At 31.1% G+C, this 17,340-nt stretch overlaps 1 protein-coding gene across 1 annotated transcript; it reads right to left on the reverse strand.

The window, feature by feature from the left end:
• Positions 1-11,166: 11,166 nt before the first annotated feature.
• Positions 11,167-11,849, reverse strand: LOC114369945 (kinesin-like protein KIN-12B). Its single transcript, XM_028327227.1, has 2 exons — positions 11,474-11,849; positions 11,167-11,297 (listed from the first exon to the last, which is right to left on the reverse strand). The coding sequence occupies exons 1-2, from the start codon at positions 11,759-11,761 to the stop codon at positions 11,172-11,174; spliced, it is 414 nt and encodes a 137-aa protein (XP_028183028.1). The 5' UTR covers positions 11,762-11,849; the 3' UTR covers positions 11,167-11,171.
• Positions 11,850-17,340: the final 5,491 nt, after the last annotated feature.

The following is a 17,340-nucleotide window of genomic DNA, read 5'->3' on the forward strand; positions in this document are numbered from 1 at the left end:
AAAGATGGGAAGTTAAGATAAAATGTTCAGCATTTCCTTCCTTAAAAAATATGATACTCGAGCTAGTTCATATTCATTTAAAATGTTTAGATTCCTTTAGTTTCTTTTTTGCTAAAATTTTCAAAAATATAATATTTTTGTATCAGTTGTTCTTTCCATACTAAAAGTAAGGAAGGCCCTAAATTCTAGAAAGACAGAGATATTGTTTCAATTCTAATATATTTTTTTCTGATGTTATTTTCAAGTGTATGTCACTATAACTTTTGACATCTGGTCATTTGGTGTTCTCTTTTAACATGTTTTTTTCATTCATATTTTGTTGTCTGGTCTCTACATCAATCTTGAAAGTGAAATTAAGTTTAGTTAAACAGTAAAATTCTTCAAAGGGTTTTTGTGAAATTTTTTATTCATGGGATCATATTTGGGTCGGGGATTGTTGTGAAAAGCATACCCTTATCTATGTGGAGTGAATTTGCATCTCACATTTTGCATCCTTTTATGGTTATACTCATTAGAAGAATGTTGCATGAGTTTGAAACTTAACATTGATGGCACTGAACCCTCGAACCAATTCATGTTTCTTAGCATGATCTATTAACGAAGGTTTATAACTACGCCTTAAATCCATTTTCTTTATATCACATCTTTTACATGGATTTATTAATTCATCCTAGTGAAGATCACTGTTAGCGTTTTTGCTGGGGTGGTCTCATTTCTTGCTTACTAGTTTTAATAAAGGAAAGAATAAAAGGAAGCAGCTCTGAAGTATGATTATCTGACAATTAATTTTTTAGTGTTTGCTCATATTATTCCGCTAATCTTGATCTACTCTTAAGTTTCATTTTGCTCGTATTCTAGATCTGTGCAAGTTTTACCCTATGTTTGATAATGAGAAAAGAAAATGGGGAAAAAAGAATTTTGAAATTTAAATTAGAAGGAAAGTAAAAAGAAAGAAAAGTTTTAATTTGTATTAGTTGAAGTCAATTTTTGTTTTAATTGTTTTCATTTTTCTCTTTAACCAAAGAAAAAAAATATTGTTATACATATTTTCTTTCTTTTCAATTCTATTTTCTTTTATTTTCATTCCTTTTAAACAGACCCTTACATAAACTAGTCAATAAACTAGTCACCAGTGTGTTCTACCACTCAAGAAAATGATGTCCACCTGTTCTATTAAATGTCGATCATATCCTCTTAGAATTGTAAAATTTTAATGTCATGATATTTGTTACATCTTGCTTTATTTCTATTGGACTCCCTTTATAATCTTATTATTTACTAATTAAGATATTGCTTTTGTTATTATATAAATCAGTTTCTAGTTCAATTGGTTCACGCGGACAATCAATATTACAGTTGCTTTGAAATTTAATTAAGTTGCTTTCAAGAAAATAAGGTCAAGTATGTTGTTCCATATATCCTCTCTTCATGTAAAGATAGGGCGTTTCAAGATTAGAGTTCTTGACTTGTTTTTAACAATTATGAATTATAGAATAACAAAAGATCGTGAAAAAAATAGTTATATGATAATTGAAGTTAGTCAAATCACTACTAAAAATAGGGTTTTTTACGGCGGTTAATAAGTGCATTTAATGATAGTTATCAACCGTCGTTGTTTAAAACATCGTTAAAATAAAATTGGTTTTTATGACGGTTATTATAACAACCGTCTTTGAATATAGAAATCTTTCAAAGACGGTTATTAACTAATAATCATCTTTAAATGTTGTGTTAGAGTTTACATTCAAAGACGGTTATTAACTAATAACCGTCTTTATATGTTGTGTCAGCATTTAGATTCAAAGACGGTTATTAGCTAACAACCATTTTTGAATACTGTGTCAGAGGTGCCTTTCAAAGACGATTATTTACTAATAACTGTCTTTGAACGGTGTGTCAGAATAGACATTCAAAGACGGTTATTAGCTAATAACCCTCTTTGAATGTCTATTCTGACACACCGTTCAAAGACGATTATTAGTTAATAACTATCTTTGAAATATTACCTATTCTTTTCTTTACATTATACACGTACTGAAATATCAATAAAATTGTCTATTCTTCCCACTCCCTAGATAATGAAAAAATTCCATATCAACTAAAAAGTTCTGAGGTTGGAGAAAATCAAGGTAAACAAAATACATATATGTTTAACAAACTGCCTCATGCATTATTGATGAAATAGATTAACTTATTCACAATATATAGCAGAACAACAACATCTATTGAAATTCATCTCCAAAAAGAGAGAGATCCATACATATTCTAATTTAATTAGGATAAGGGGTGCAATTAAGAAAACAAAGGAAATTTGGCATTGTACAACACTACAACTAAGCAAAATAGGTAGAGGGAGTTTATAGAGTTCAGAGAAGAAATTTGAAGAGAAAAAAAAATAATGTAGAGGAAAAAATAAAGAAATCAGGTAGACTCAGTCATTTGGCTAGATAATTTTATAAGTGATATATGTATCAAATTTAATACACTATATGCCCTAAACATACTGAGCACTAATTAATTTAGTCTTTAAAACTATAAAATTATTATTTCAATCATTAAAATTATCAAACGTCAATTATTATTGTTTGGTTCTGTATAGAACTATAGATATCTTCTTTCAAAAGTAATCCCGGTTTAAGACAAAATTAAACGTGGATATCTCTTCAGCATGGATAAACATAAATTATTTTAATCTTTAGTTTTATAATTTTAGGATTAAAATAATTGCCAATGTCATTTAGTAGTAAAAACTCATGTGGAGGTAGCAATCCCCAATATATTTTTTCAATAGATTTAGGCATTTGATACGGAGTGAATATAGCAAATGCCTAGATTTAATTTATCTGGACCAAAAGAGTTAAGAAGCAGCCCAATTTATTGAGAACCCACTTAATCTAATTAATCCCAATCAAAAATCAACAGCTAACCCAAGCTTACTAACTAATTAGACCAACCCAAATAAGTTTAACAAAATAAACCCAAAAGAAAAATAAATGAAATATACAAATAAAAAGTAAAAATATCACAAAATAAAAAATCCCCAATAGTTAGCGGGATAAAATTTCCTAAAGCATTAACACGTGTCTTAATAAAACTCAGAAATATTAAGTTAAATAATTTAGTAATGAAAATATGTTTTTTTCTCACAAAAAATAGTTTTAATTCTTAAAATTAGTAAAAATAAATTATTTTAATTCTTATTTTTCACTTCCCTAAGAATTTAAATGAAATTTTCGTAATTTTGAGTATTAAATGAATTGACATTCATATTTTTTAGAATTTTAAGTTATGCTCAGTAAGGTTTTTTTCTTTGAAGATTAGTCACTCACTAGGTATTTTGCACTTATAATATAGTATTAATAAAAAATTTTAAAAATTATAGTAAAATGGTAATATTTTAATTATTCATAAATTACACAGAGAATTCTAATAGCCTTATTCATCCGATCCAATCAACGCATTATTAAATCATATCAATCAACAAAAAACTATGGTATCAATGGATGAATTTCATTAAACCGTAAATATATAAATAATAATAATAATAATAACCCTTTCAAAAAAATAATTAAAATAATAGTTCGTGACTCACCATATTTAACCATGAGAAGTTGTATTTTTTTTTAAATTGCACTACGTTAATTCACTAAATAATTAAAACTGCATGTAATTCAATTATTTAGTTTTATTGTAAAGAATAGACATAATTATTACTACTACTTTTAAATAGTTTTCTTTTTATAATATGTTATTATTATTACTACTACTTTAAAAGTTATGAATAAGTATAGTTTATAATCAAATAATTTTATTAACATTCAATGAGTCAAATTTTATAAATACTATATATAAGATTCACAACTTAAATTTTGTAACATATCAAGAAATATTCTATCTTCCTATATATCAACAATTTGCTTATAACTTTTTTATTTTTCTTGTTTCGTCTTTATCCATAATTTCTACCATTATGAGATTTCACTATATTTTTCATTCTAATGGACAAATACATATGTACGTGTTATGAATAGATCAAAGTATATTTAAGATAAAAACAAATTAATAAATATTAACATGGTGCATGCAGGATTATCTTTTTGCCTTACATTAATATTTATATAAATATAGTAAGAACAACTTGACTAAATTTATCAAAGAAAGTTAAGAATTAGTGATTTTAAAACAATTATTAGACAACGAAAGGGTGTTCTCTAAAGAACCAATTAGTGTTGAAGAAACAAGGGAGTACAGATCTCAATTGAATATTAAAGCATATTAAATAGTATACAAAATAGATCATGGTAAAAATAGCACAGACCAGCCAGTGCAGCCTCACTAGAAAATGTTAAGGCAACAAAGTGGATCCCAAAGTAACCAGCCTTTATCAATCAACTAAAACAAATTAAAACACAAATAATAAATATCTATCACGCATAAGTAAACAAAAAAAATTTCATTTATAAAAACAAACAGTGATGTGATTTTAAAAGAAAGAGAACTAGGAAAGTATCATAAATGACCCCAAAAAAGGGAAATAGTGCAAGTTACTACAAAACAAAGGAGTCACGTGAATAAAAGCAAAAGACTATAAAGAAGGCTAGTTCACTAGGTGGCTGCACTACATTGAAAACCTGACAAAACGCCTGAAAATCTAATTGAGCATTGCTTGAAGCCATTTCAAGTATTACACTTTGATGCAAAAATGGTCAATGCAGGCTGACAAGGCAGAGATGATGGCAACATCAAAAGAAAATTATCAAGTATTATTAGATGACATATAGTAAAACAAAAGCATTTAACATGTATGAAACAACATTGGTGGCAACAGTTTCGTAGACCAAATGAAGACAAATCCATGACCATGCTAACAAAAACAATAGGTTCTCTTAATAATGAACTTCCTATCATCCATTTCCAATACTTTATCATTTAAGTTTTCCCCTTGTAAACCCTGTGTACCCTTTCTTCCCTCTCTCCCCTTTTTGCTCAATAATCAACTATATTAACATTCTCTCTATCTACTTTCACAACCAATTCCACAAGAATAAAGTTTTAATCACAGTCAATAAGGAGTCTAAACAAATAAAAAAGGTCACAATTAGTGTGGTATCCAAAGAGTTCCATAACATTGTCAATTCATGACTCAAAGGAAGGTTTTGATTATAGATTGGAAATAGCATAAATCAAGGCACCCCCACCCCCAAGTCTAGTTGAAACCTCAAAATAGTTGTTCAACATTTTAAATCTACACAGAGACCGCCTATTCATAACAACAAAAACATAGAACTTATCAAGCAATACCAGAAATAATAAGTTTAAATGAATAAACAATTTAAAAAAAGAGCTAGTAGTTTGGAGAAAAAGTGCATGTACTAAAATTACACAAGCAAATCAGAAACTAGGAAGTGGACAAAGGCAGTATCTATAGTGGCACACTCATGGAAATAATTGTTAATTTAGTCCTTGATTAGTTCCTCTACATACACTCATGGTATAGATAGTATTGAATGTATGTAACTATTCCTGGGTGATAAACTTCATAAGATAAATTAATTCTTCTAGGTTAAAGATAATTCAAACTTTTATAAATATATTGTGATAAGAAAAAAAAAACTTAATAAGAAAAAAAACTTTGAACATACCTGTTTGGGATAAGTGAGGATTCTAGGTACTTTGTAACAACATTGAATATCTATGGGCATCAAACATATAATTATGGTTTAATCAGAATTTTACAAGTTCAAAACAAGCACAATAAGAGCATACAAGATCCTCAGAGCAGCAATCTTTTTATTGACTTAGAAACCACAGCTCTATAATGCAACTTAATGTCCTGTACCAGAACAATCAGATGGTTGGCTACATGGAACAACCACCACTACTAGAATTATGAAGTTTTACGTTGATTAAATCGTCAATTTTACGATGGTTTTGAACCGTCGTAAAATCAGGCGTAGTAAAAAGCAAAAACAATTTAACAACACTTAGAAAAACCGTCGTCGTATGTATAACTTTTTACAACGGTTATCTTAATAACCATCTTAAAATGTTCCTAAAATCTAAAATGGTTATTATAACAACCGTCTTAAGAAGACATTATTTTCCAACACATATTACGACGGTTGTAAGAGCAACCGGCTTAAAAAGAGACATATACTAAGACGGTTATTGGAGGCCGTCTTAGTATGTGTTGCCTTTCTAAGACGGTTATTATCAGAACCGTCTTAGTATGTTTAATTTTTTTTTCTTCAAACGACATACTAAGACGGTCTAATAATAACCGTCGTAGTATATGAAATATACTAAGACAGTTATTTCTAGAACCGTCTTAGTATGTTTAAATTTTTTTGTGGGTTTCTTTTGTTTCTTTTGTTGCTCTATGTGACACATGATAAATATTACATCAACAAAAATAAATAATGTTAGTGTATATAACTAACAGAATTGTAGACCACTACCTATTATATAAACATTGGTTAAAATCATGAACAAATAATAGTCTAGGATAAAAAAGGCAAACTGAAACAAAAATAAGATGAGAGAACAATTTGTATTTTTGGATAAAAAAAACTACAAAATCACAATGTTACCAAATATTGTTATAGCTTTAGAAGCAACTCACTTCTGGTTTCAAGAGTTTAAGCAACTATAGGATCACAATAATTGATTTTTCAGGATTAAAAAAAAACTATAAAAGCAAATTTTACCCGAGCAGATGCTCTCTTGTGAGCATGGTACGTGGGTCCATCTTTACATGTCTCGATCAGGAATCTTCATCCAAGAACTCATCAACTAGTGGGATTACCTGCTTATGTCTGCATTTCGCTGCCCGAGGGGACCTCTTCCCCTTTGGTTGGAGTTAGATGATCTCCCCTTCCACTTGTTGGAGTTCACGTGAATAGTCAATACCCAATTCCAGCATACCACTTTATATTCCTAATAATTCAATAATTCAATTAGATGAATCACAAAAAAGTTATAATCATTCAGGAAGGCATTCCAGGAAGACATAATATCAATGATTTTTCAAGACATTATCCAGTAAGGAATAAATACACATTCAAATGCAAGTATTGTAAATATATTTTTTAGTATAGAAGTGTTAATTAAAACTCATTTAAAAGCTTAACATTCGTTAGACTTTCTTCCTCCATATTATATTATATACAAACTACATTTGATTGTACAATCAATTTTTACTTCCAGTAATGATGTCGTGTTCAATTGAGTGAAGTTTTATGCTAAATTTTGGATCATCACAAGCAAGAGTCCAATACGATCCCCAACAATAATTGGACGGCAACAAATGTAATACTCATCTTTTAATCCAAAGTAAATATTGCACCATATAACAAATAATACGCACTTAGTATGTGGTACAGGGAATTAAGAGAATTACATAATTATGGTTGATGATATTCTAGTGCATTATGTTGACAATGGCAATTTGGAAAATGTAAGCATGAGCACACAGACAATTAAACAAGAGAGATGGAAGAGAAATGTTATAGCAATTGCAGAGGCTCCTAACCCTACTCATTCCCTAGGATCCTTCCTATAATAATTTCCAAAGTAGAGGATTGTTGCATAGTACCACAGAGGTGGACATAGAAATCCAAAAAGAATTTTGAAATTAAACACACAAAACCATAAGACAAGATTACAAGAAGAAATTTGGGAAGACAGTAAGCAGATAAATTACTTACTGTCATAACAAAAATATAAGACACATGTATTAAAGTTGTTAAAATACAATATAGAAAAAAAAAATACAATATAGCAAAAAATATCTTATATAAGGCTCATGTATTAAAAAATAGCGTGTCGTTCAGCTAGTCTCTTGTCTTGACTTTCAAATATTTCTTGGTTTTTTTGTCACACTTCCAACCAAAATAGGAGCTTGATTTAACTATTTTTGTTTTATTTTATTATATAAACGACTTATATAGAAATACTTACATTATGATAAGTCATAACAAAAATATAAGCTATGTTATTCTATAAGAATAAAGTAAGAATGCTAAGATCATTACCTGGAGTAAATCACCAATATTAACAACCAGAGCTTCAGAGATTCAGAGATTAAAATAGAATCTACAACAAATATATCATGAATGTCATAATGCCTTTTAGCTTCTTAGTTAATTATTATTATATATTTTTTTTAATTCATCAATAAATTCCTAACTGTGAGGGCGAGCCCTGGTGCAGCGGTAAAGTTGTGCCTTGGTGACTTGTTGGTCATGGGTTCGAATCCAGAAACAGCCTCTTTGCATCTGCAAGGGTAAGGCTGCGTACAATATCCCTCCCCCATACCTTCGCATAGCGAAGAGCCTCTGGGCAATGGGGTACGAAGTTTTTTTTAATAAATTCCTAACTGTTTTAATACTTTAATGTCTTATATAAGACATGGTTTCCATTCTCTAGAAGGACCACCATACAAGCCCATGAATTATTATTATTATAAAAAGTTCATCATATTTAGATGGATGGTCAAGATTATAACTTGAAAATTTAAATATGATATAAATTATACTCGATCGAGGCACAATTAATTTTGAGCTTGAATAAGAAGCTCAAATGAGTCAATGGCTTCTGGTCCATCATGAATCATGATGTTTCACATTTTACTCCAACACTTGTGGTTATTGTGTTTAGCAGTCATCTACCAATTAAAGACAAGGCATTGCACATATATTTGTAGAATTGGGAAATAAAGGTCGATATTTAGGGGTTGACACATACTTTGGAATTAATAATTAAATGTGTGCATATGATAGCAGGATATCCTGACTTATTCACATCAATTTGTACAAAAATAGAGACCCACATGTTTGTGTATGGGTCCTATAAATCACTTGTACATGACCCAAACAAAATCATGTTTGATAAATCGGAAATTATTATTTTTTGTTTGTGTAATTTAATATTTTTTTATTTTTGTTCTTGTAATTTTTTTTATTTTAATTCTTACAAAATATGTTTATTTTGTTTGTTATCTAAAATATTAAAGGAAAAAAACAAAAAAAATATATTTTATAAGACCTAAAATAAAAAATAAATTTATAAAAACAAAAAAATATTAAATTAGATAAACTAAAAAGATATTTAAACATAAAAAAATCATTATTTTTCCCTAAAAATTTAATACTGTGTTTATAACTTATGAATGGGTCACTAATTAAAGCTAGGCTGAGGTTGAAAAGCAACATCACGCGGTTGGACCACGTACTAATCGTTCAGAACATTAATTAAAAACATACAAATCTCTGTCTTTGGAAAAATTTAGCATAGGAAACTTTAATACACTATTCAAAATTGCAAACTATTGAGATGGAAGCTTACAGAAGACGTACACGTTATAAGTTTTACTGCACTTATTTAATAAACGAATTATCCATTTTTCTATCTCCCTATGTTTTATTAGTATATACTAATAATTTCACAATTAGGTGAATTGATTACTTTTTGTCTATTTAAAATTTATCAACTAAGTATTGTTTTGTATTTCATAATTTATGCCAAAATCTATTCTATTTATCTTTTTATAAAACGTAAGAGTAGTACCTTAAATGTTTTTTCTAATGTTTTTAAACTAAAATTAGAGTTTCACTTAGTAACTCGCACAATAAAGACAATAAAAATTGAACACTTTACCAAAGTAAAACTCTAATTTTAATTAAAAAAATAGTTATATAAATACTTATAATAATACACTTCAGTAAAAAAACTATGCATGGATAAGTAAAAAACTTGGATAATTAGAAATAGAGGAAGAGGGAGTTAAGGTAACAATTTTTATTTTTGATTGTTTTTTTTTGTTCTCAAAATTTACTTTAATTGCGAAAGCTAAAAACTTTTCAAGAAATTAAAGCTTACAGTTTGAGTACTATAGGCCCATGAACTTTTCCAGACCATTGCTTTCTCTCCCTTTTCATTTTCAAAGTTTATCTCAAACATTTTAGCAAAATTTTGGCCCAAACAATGAGAAGTTGCACCTTGGATACCACGACCAGTGTTTGGAATAAACGCCTAGCAAAATTGAACATCAAAATTTTATAAGCAGCTTAAACCATTAAAATAACATAACTGTTTATGCAAGAATATCAGACATATACCTCAACACCGCCAAATACTCTTTGTATATACGCCTATATAATTCCAGAATCTCAAAAACCTGAAGTAGTATAGTTCAGAATATTTTGAAAACAAATTTCCAAAAGATGGGACATCAGCCTGCTTGGGTGGGAGGAAAATACAAAGTAACATGCAGATAGTATGTGCCTAAAGCAAAAGGGAAGATCATAACTAACTTAAGTACTACAGAACCCCAAGAGAAGGGCCTTGACAACTCTTCATTAAGCATGCAAAGACAGAAGATGACAAAATCAAGGCAGCTTATACAACTGACTGATTCAAAAAGACAAATTCCTAAAATAACTATTTAATGAAATACCTCTGCATCTGCTTCATCCTTTGTTGCAAAAGCAGTGTGTCCTTCTTGCCAAAGAAACTGACGACTCATGAAATCAAAACTTCTATAAGCACCACACAATGGACTAGACAAAGTTCCATACTATAAATTAGTTTACATAACAACAAGCAGGGCATAGATTTTTTTAGTCTTGGGGGATAGATTTTTTTAGCCTTACCCTTGCAAGCAGAGAGGCTGTTACCAGGACAAGAACGCATGACCTCTAGATCAGGCCAAGGCTACCCTCTTTATATTGATAAGATATTTAACATGTAACAGTTATTATTTCTCCAAATCTTTACAACCAAACCAATCTATAGGATATTTCGGGAGAATATTCCTTAGTTAAAAAAAAACTTAAACTAACTTATTGAACAGTCAACATTACATGGCCCAACAGATTCACAAACTCTCACCTCAGGAGCAAAATCCTCAACGTGGTCCTTCTCCTTTTGCAGAATTTCAGGAGATACAAACAATGGGAAATAGCAGGTCTTGATTTTCATTTTCTTTACTTCTGGATCGAAAAACTCTGGCACATTGTTTTCGAAATTAAAGCAACTCTAACTTATGTAAATATTTAAAAGAAATAAATCTGCAATTCTATATTCATGTTCTTGCAATATAGCACTCATGCATTGAATGAAACTCTAGTATAAAACAAGTACACTATACACAAATGCATCCCCTTATTCATTTATCTAAAAAATAAAAAGAAGAAGAAACTAACTTGCATGATCTCCCATATTGCCATTGACCAAGGCCTCAGAATATAGCAATTGGAAATATCATAGTACTCAACCATTTCCGCATTAACAACAACCTGCCAAATTAATCCAAATCCAAAGTCAACCAAAACACTCACACTACTAAAATTGTCACACACTAAAACCTTGTGAATTGTGGGATCTCCTTCGTCCTTGTCCGAAGACAGCGACCTCATCTTGACAATAACCTACAAAGAAAAAAAGGAGTCAAAATCGGCACACAGATCATTACCTTGATGCCGAAATCGGAGGGTGCAGGGAGGGAATTGTTGGTTACGGCATCGACGGCGGTGAGCTTGCGCTTGAGAGGGTTGGAAGAAGGGGGTCTCGAGGGCAAGGGGCTCTTCAATTTGGCAGGGGAGGGAGTAATGAAAGAGGGAGTGTCGTTCTCTTTGGAGGGTTTGTGTTTGCAAGAAGAGGGACGGGGTTTGGTAGAGCTGGTAGTTGGGGTTGGGCTTGGCGAAGAAGGAAGCTCTACTGCGTCCATGAGAGGGTTTCTTGGGAGCATGAAGCGCTTCATTTTTTTGGGGGCAAAGGAAGAAGGAGAGAGGCGATGGAAATGAGTATTTTGACGGCAGGGACTACAAAGGTGAGTAGAGAAGGTTCAATAATGCATAAATCTAATGGGCTGGTGTGCAAAAAGACTAAATGCAACCAAGGAGGTTTTCATTGAAACCCGTCGTTGTTGTTTTACCAAGAATTACGAAAATGTCAACCAAGCACATTCTAAGACGGTTATTAACGACCGTCTTAGTATGTATGTCGTAGAAAACAAATTTTCGCTACTTAATTACAAGTTTACCACCGCGTTACATTCTAAGACGGTCACATATTAACCGTCTTAGAATGTGCGTCGTAAAATGCTTCTTTTGTAGTAGTGCACAATAAAAAAAACTAACAAAGCTGAAAACAACCAAATCTACATCCCAACACCATTAACCAAACACATACAATTATCACTAACTAAATGAACACTACTCAACCCACAATGTACCATCAATTGCAAACAAGAATTTAAAATAAAAAGTCTCTGCTACACTTTATTATTTTTAATTTCTCACAGGTATACTCCTATGGGGACAATCATGTTTGAAGCACAATGGCACACTAAATGTGAGCATCTTTCTCTTTTGAAAATTAAACCTTGGTTTGCCACATTCATAGGAGTAACCCTTTACGCAAGACCCAACCCTTGTTGGTACTACACATTCTAAATTCCAACAAATCCACACACCTACCATAACTAAAAGGTCTAGTTGAGATCATCTCCGAGAAAGTAATCACTATTTTTACCATTTCTTTAAAATAAGCTAATCTAATCACAATCCAGATTCCAAAGCAAGTGCACAGATACTAATGTGTGCCCCTCTCTCAACGAGAATTGGAACCTCGTTAGTTGTTCGTCGCATTATTGAGATTAACCCCTTATGCTAGACCCAACCCCTATCGTTACTACACATTCTAAATTCTAGAAAATCCAAACAACCACCACAACTCAAAATATTATTATTTCTTCAAAATAAGCTAATCTAAGCGCAATTCAAATTCCAGAACTAGTAAGTGGACAAAGGCGAAACCTGTAGTGGCACACGAGTTCGAGGGAGGCCCCGACGATGCCGTCGAGGAGGGCACCACGGCGGGAGTCGGCGGCGGCCTTGGGCGGCTGGTCCCCCTAGAGGCGGACGACATAGACTTCGAGGACGATGATGACGAGGTTGGGGAGGGAGCCGACGTGGTGGCTAGGGCGGGAGGGCCACTCGGCGTCGATGTCGTCGGGCTGGAGAAGGACGAAGTCAGAGCGAGAGTGGGTGAGGAACCCGGCGGGGCAATTATCGATGCCGGTGGGGCACTGCATCATCTTATACGCCGCGAAACTCATGGTGAAGAAACAGTGTTTCTGTGTGTCCCTGACTAACTATGATTTGTTAGTTTAGTTCAGTCCTAGCGGTGAAAGAGAAGAGAGAGTATGAGAGCGTGAGAGTGAGAGGGAGGCTGAGTGGAGGCCAGCTTCAAGAATTAGGGTTCACGAAAGGAAGGTGGGAGGACACGTTTTGTTTTGTTTTGTTTTTTTTTCTGAATTACTACGATTTTTTACTAAAACCTGTAGTAAATTTAATTACATATAACATTCTAAGGCGATTTTTTTTAATCGTCTTAGAATGTATGTCGTAAAATGTTCTGAATCTTATAATAATTACAAAAATGTCACCGTACCACTTTTTAAGCCGGTTCTTATACAACCGTCATAGATACTGTGTCGTAAAAAGCTGTTTTTCTAGTAGTGAATATAATATTCAGATAAAATTATTATTGACATTATAATTTAAAATGTTGGGAGATAAAATTGATCGTATAATAACTAAAATTTGATCAAATATAATATTTAAATACTTTTTTTTAAAATATAATATTATTATTCATTTATACTTTAAAAAAGTCAAGAGATCGAAGCAATTATATAATAACTAAAATTAATAAAATATAATCTTAACATGAGATTTCTCTTAAAAAAAGATAAAATTACTATGGATTTTATAATTTTTTAAAAAAAGCCAAGGATAAAATTACTATGAATTTTTTATTAATTTCCAGTAATGAACATAATAATTATTCCAAAGAAATACATTGCATGCTCGTAAATCGCAACCATATTAAGAAAACACACTTACTTAAATATTTAATCACCAGAGCAACAACATAAGCTATCTCCTGCTGGATAAGGTGGAATGCATTCCCCTTTCTGATAGTGGCTGTCCTTGCAGTAGGCATCACAATTTGCCTTTGGAATATTATGGCAAAATTCATGACATCTTTCTTTGAAGCTCACACCTACATTATTTTATTGGTACTTACAAATTAATATTTTTAAAAAAACTAATAACTAATATTTGCTAATAAAAAAAGTATTGACCAAGTGAGAATTGAACAATAACCATGACTGTAAATTAAAAATATTGCCTACCAATATTGCAAAAGTGGTACATACAAATTATTGAAAATCATATATTGCATGAATAAATTCCAGTTTTGATAAAATTTGGCAGCATACCATGTGAGAATTGAACAATAACCACGGCTACGAAGATAAAAAATTTCCGCAAATTCTTCATTGACACATGCGTGCGAGCCATTCTCTTGTTTTGTGTACGTAACTGGAGGTAATTTGGATAGATCTGGAGTATTATCATGTTTATATCTAGTTATTATATTGTAAAATGCAGATGGAATTTTTTTAGCCGTTAGATTAATCATTCAATTTTATAATAACCGTTGGATTTAATTAAATTTAATGTTACTAAATGCATTTAATGAATAATTACGTTTGTGTTATTTATATATTGGTTAAAATAAATTTTCTTCCTCCTATTTTTTCAAATCTATGTTTTAGTCTCCTCCTTTTTTAATTGAGATATTTGGTCTTTCACTTTTAAAAATAAATAATTTTAGTTCATGTGATCAAATTCAAATGTTAATTTTATCATTATGTAGACATTTAATTTATGAAAATGGTTTTATTATGCAAATGACAAATGTTTTTTTAATTATTTAATTATTAATAAGTTTAATTTATTAAAAGAAGAATTAAAAGAGTAAACATTGAATAAGTTTGAAATTGACTAAAATCATAAATTTTGAAAGTAGAGGATGAAATGTGTTAATTAAAAAATATGAAAACTAAAATGAAGATCTGAAAAAAAATAAGGGAACAGAATTTATATTTTAACCTTTATATAAAATTTTAATTTTGATAATTTTAATATTAGGTAGTTAATATAATTTTATTTTAAAATAATCATTGAAATTAAAATATACATATATTAAATATACATTGATTAAATTTAATATTCTTTGTTTATAATTTACATAAATTTAAAATATTTTATAGAATAAAATCTCAGAATCAGCGTAACTTCCGTTTTAATTTTTTTTTAGGCAAGTAACTTCCCTTTCTAAATTTAAATTTAATTAAATTAATAATGGAATATTAATTTAAAAGATTAATTCAATGGAAATTAACAGTTAACGAATAGAAACTACTGTTTTTGGTTATTAATAATATTCTTTAAATCCCTTTAAAAATTAATATCCTTTAAATGTGTGGAAAAAAGTTTACCTCTCCTCTTTCTGCATTAAAACTCTAAACGGTGGTTACTAGAAATTAATTACAACTGCCGTTTTATGCATCCAAGAATAAATGACATCCTTTTATGCATCAAAGAATAACCAATGACGGATTTTACTACTGTCCTTTTCCTTCAATATTGCTTACTCTCTTCCATGTTCAACACCTAGTAAGGAATGCAACACAACATTTTCTTTAAGTTTAGTTATTAAAAAGTAATTGCAATATTGTGTAACCACATATTCTCTATTTATAATCTGACAAGTCTCCATTATTTTTAATGTTTCCTTTCCATTCATTATTGCATCACTGGGCTTTCCATTTGTCTCACTCTCAAATTCTCTTGTTCTCCCACTATGATATTTTCCTTGTCCATGGCTATCGCTCCGTTCGCACAACAAACAAAGGACAAAAAGCTATTGTGTTCCCTGTGTTCGCATTACTAACAAATTCTTTTTTTACGACGCACATTCTAAGGCGGTTTCCTAGAATCGTCTTAGAATGTGTTTCGGTGGCATTTATGTAATTAAGGAGAAAATAACTATGACAGTCTTCAGCACCCGTCTTTGTAGTTACGGCGCAATGATATTTTCGTAATTTTCACCATTCCTTCTACGACGGGTGTGAATAGTAAACCGACTTTGTTAGTTTTTAAAAAAAAGTTAAAAAATTGTACTACTTTTTCGAAGTTCCTGTGTTGTTGATCTCCTCTGACTTACGTGCCGCCATTGATGTAGATCCTCTGCAGTCGTAGATTCTACGACGGTTCTATAGGACCGTCTTAGTAGGTGCGGCGGTGGCATAATTGTAATTATAAGACAGACACAACGATGTCATTTCCGAAACCCATCGTCGACGTAGCATGAATACAAGGACAATTATCTAGACAAGACCGTCTTTGTATGTCTATCGATAAACATACAAAGACAGTCTTGTCCCGAGGACCGTCATTGTAATGTTAATGATTGCATGTGCCACACATGTGATTGTTGTTTCATGTTCTTTTGCATTCGCGCTTGCGCGTTGAGCATCACTTCGAAATCTCCCCGGCCATTGACAATTATGCACGCCCCCTGGCTAGCAACCCCTTCTCTCCTTCTTCCGTTTGCCGTGCTCCTTGCCCGACACTCCGACAGGTATATTCATTCTTTCATCTTCTACCTGAGCTCCCATGAGGTCTTGAAGGAACTCACATTTCTCTTTCCAATGACAGCTTCAAGTGATGCTCCCCTTTTATTTGTGTTCCCCTTTACAATTTTAACCATGAAAAATACTTACTATTTTAACTTTCATGTTACCTAGATAACGTGGTTGGCGATTTTCGTAAACTTGGAAAAGGTTCACCTCAGGCTCGACAATCTCACTTCACTTGAGGTAGTTTCTCATTTTTTTTTAAAAAATAAATCATTTCAATTTTTAAAAGTATAATCATTGGCTTTTGTGAATGATTTGATTTGCACGCTGCTACAACAGGAGTTGAGAGCATTCGTTAATTTAAAGTGGGTATCAGTAGTAGAAAACAAATTAGAAAGCTTGGAAGGAATTGGAGGACTTACTAAGCTCATTGTAAGTACCTTTGGGCTTTATTTTGTTACTTTTTAGTTCTAGTTTAATTGTTAATCTAAACCTATTTAAGTGTACTTTATGTTTGACTGGCTTAGTAAAATAGTAGTAGTATATTCAGTATCAACTTTAATGGTTTATGTGTTGTTAATAGATTTTAGCTTCTTTGGTGCTCTTACTGATGTGTTAGTTGTAAGAAAAATTGTACATATGGTTTCCTTTTAATAGCTAAAGCATGCAGAAAGTTTATTTTTTCTTTGGAGAATAAATAAAATTTGTAATCATCCTAAAGCAGTAATAAAACTCCTTTTTGGCCAAATTTCTTTCGCCCACTAAAAACATGAATGATAGTTATTTTTAGGACATGTAGGTTTTCCACAAAGGATGTATCCTCCCTTGTTCTCTTTAAACAA

Source organism: Glycine soja, chromosome 10, assembly GCF_004193775.1.
Source record: "Glycine soja cultivar W05 chromosome 10, ASM419377v2, whole genome shotgun sequence".
NCBI lineage: Eukaryota > Viridiplantae > Streptophyta > Magnoliopsida > Fabales > Fabaceae > Glycine > Glycine soja.

Coding starts and splice junctions, on each gene's coding strand:
- LOC114369945 (XM_028327227.1), bottom strand. CDS start 11,761: ATGAAGCGCTTCATGCTCCCAAGAAACCCTCTCATGGACGCAGTAGAG. Junction 11,298..11,473: donor CCTCCGATTTCGGCATCAAG/GTAATGATCTGT, acceptor TTAATTTGGCAG/GTTGTTGTTAATGCGGAAAT.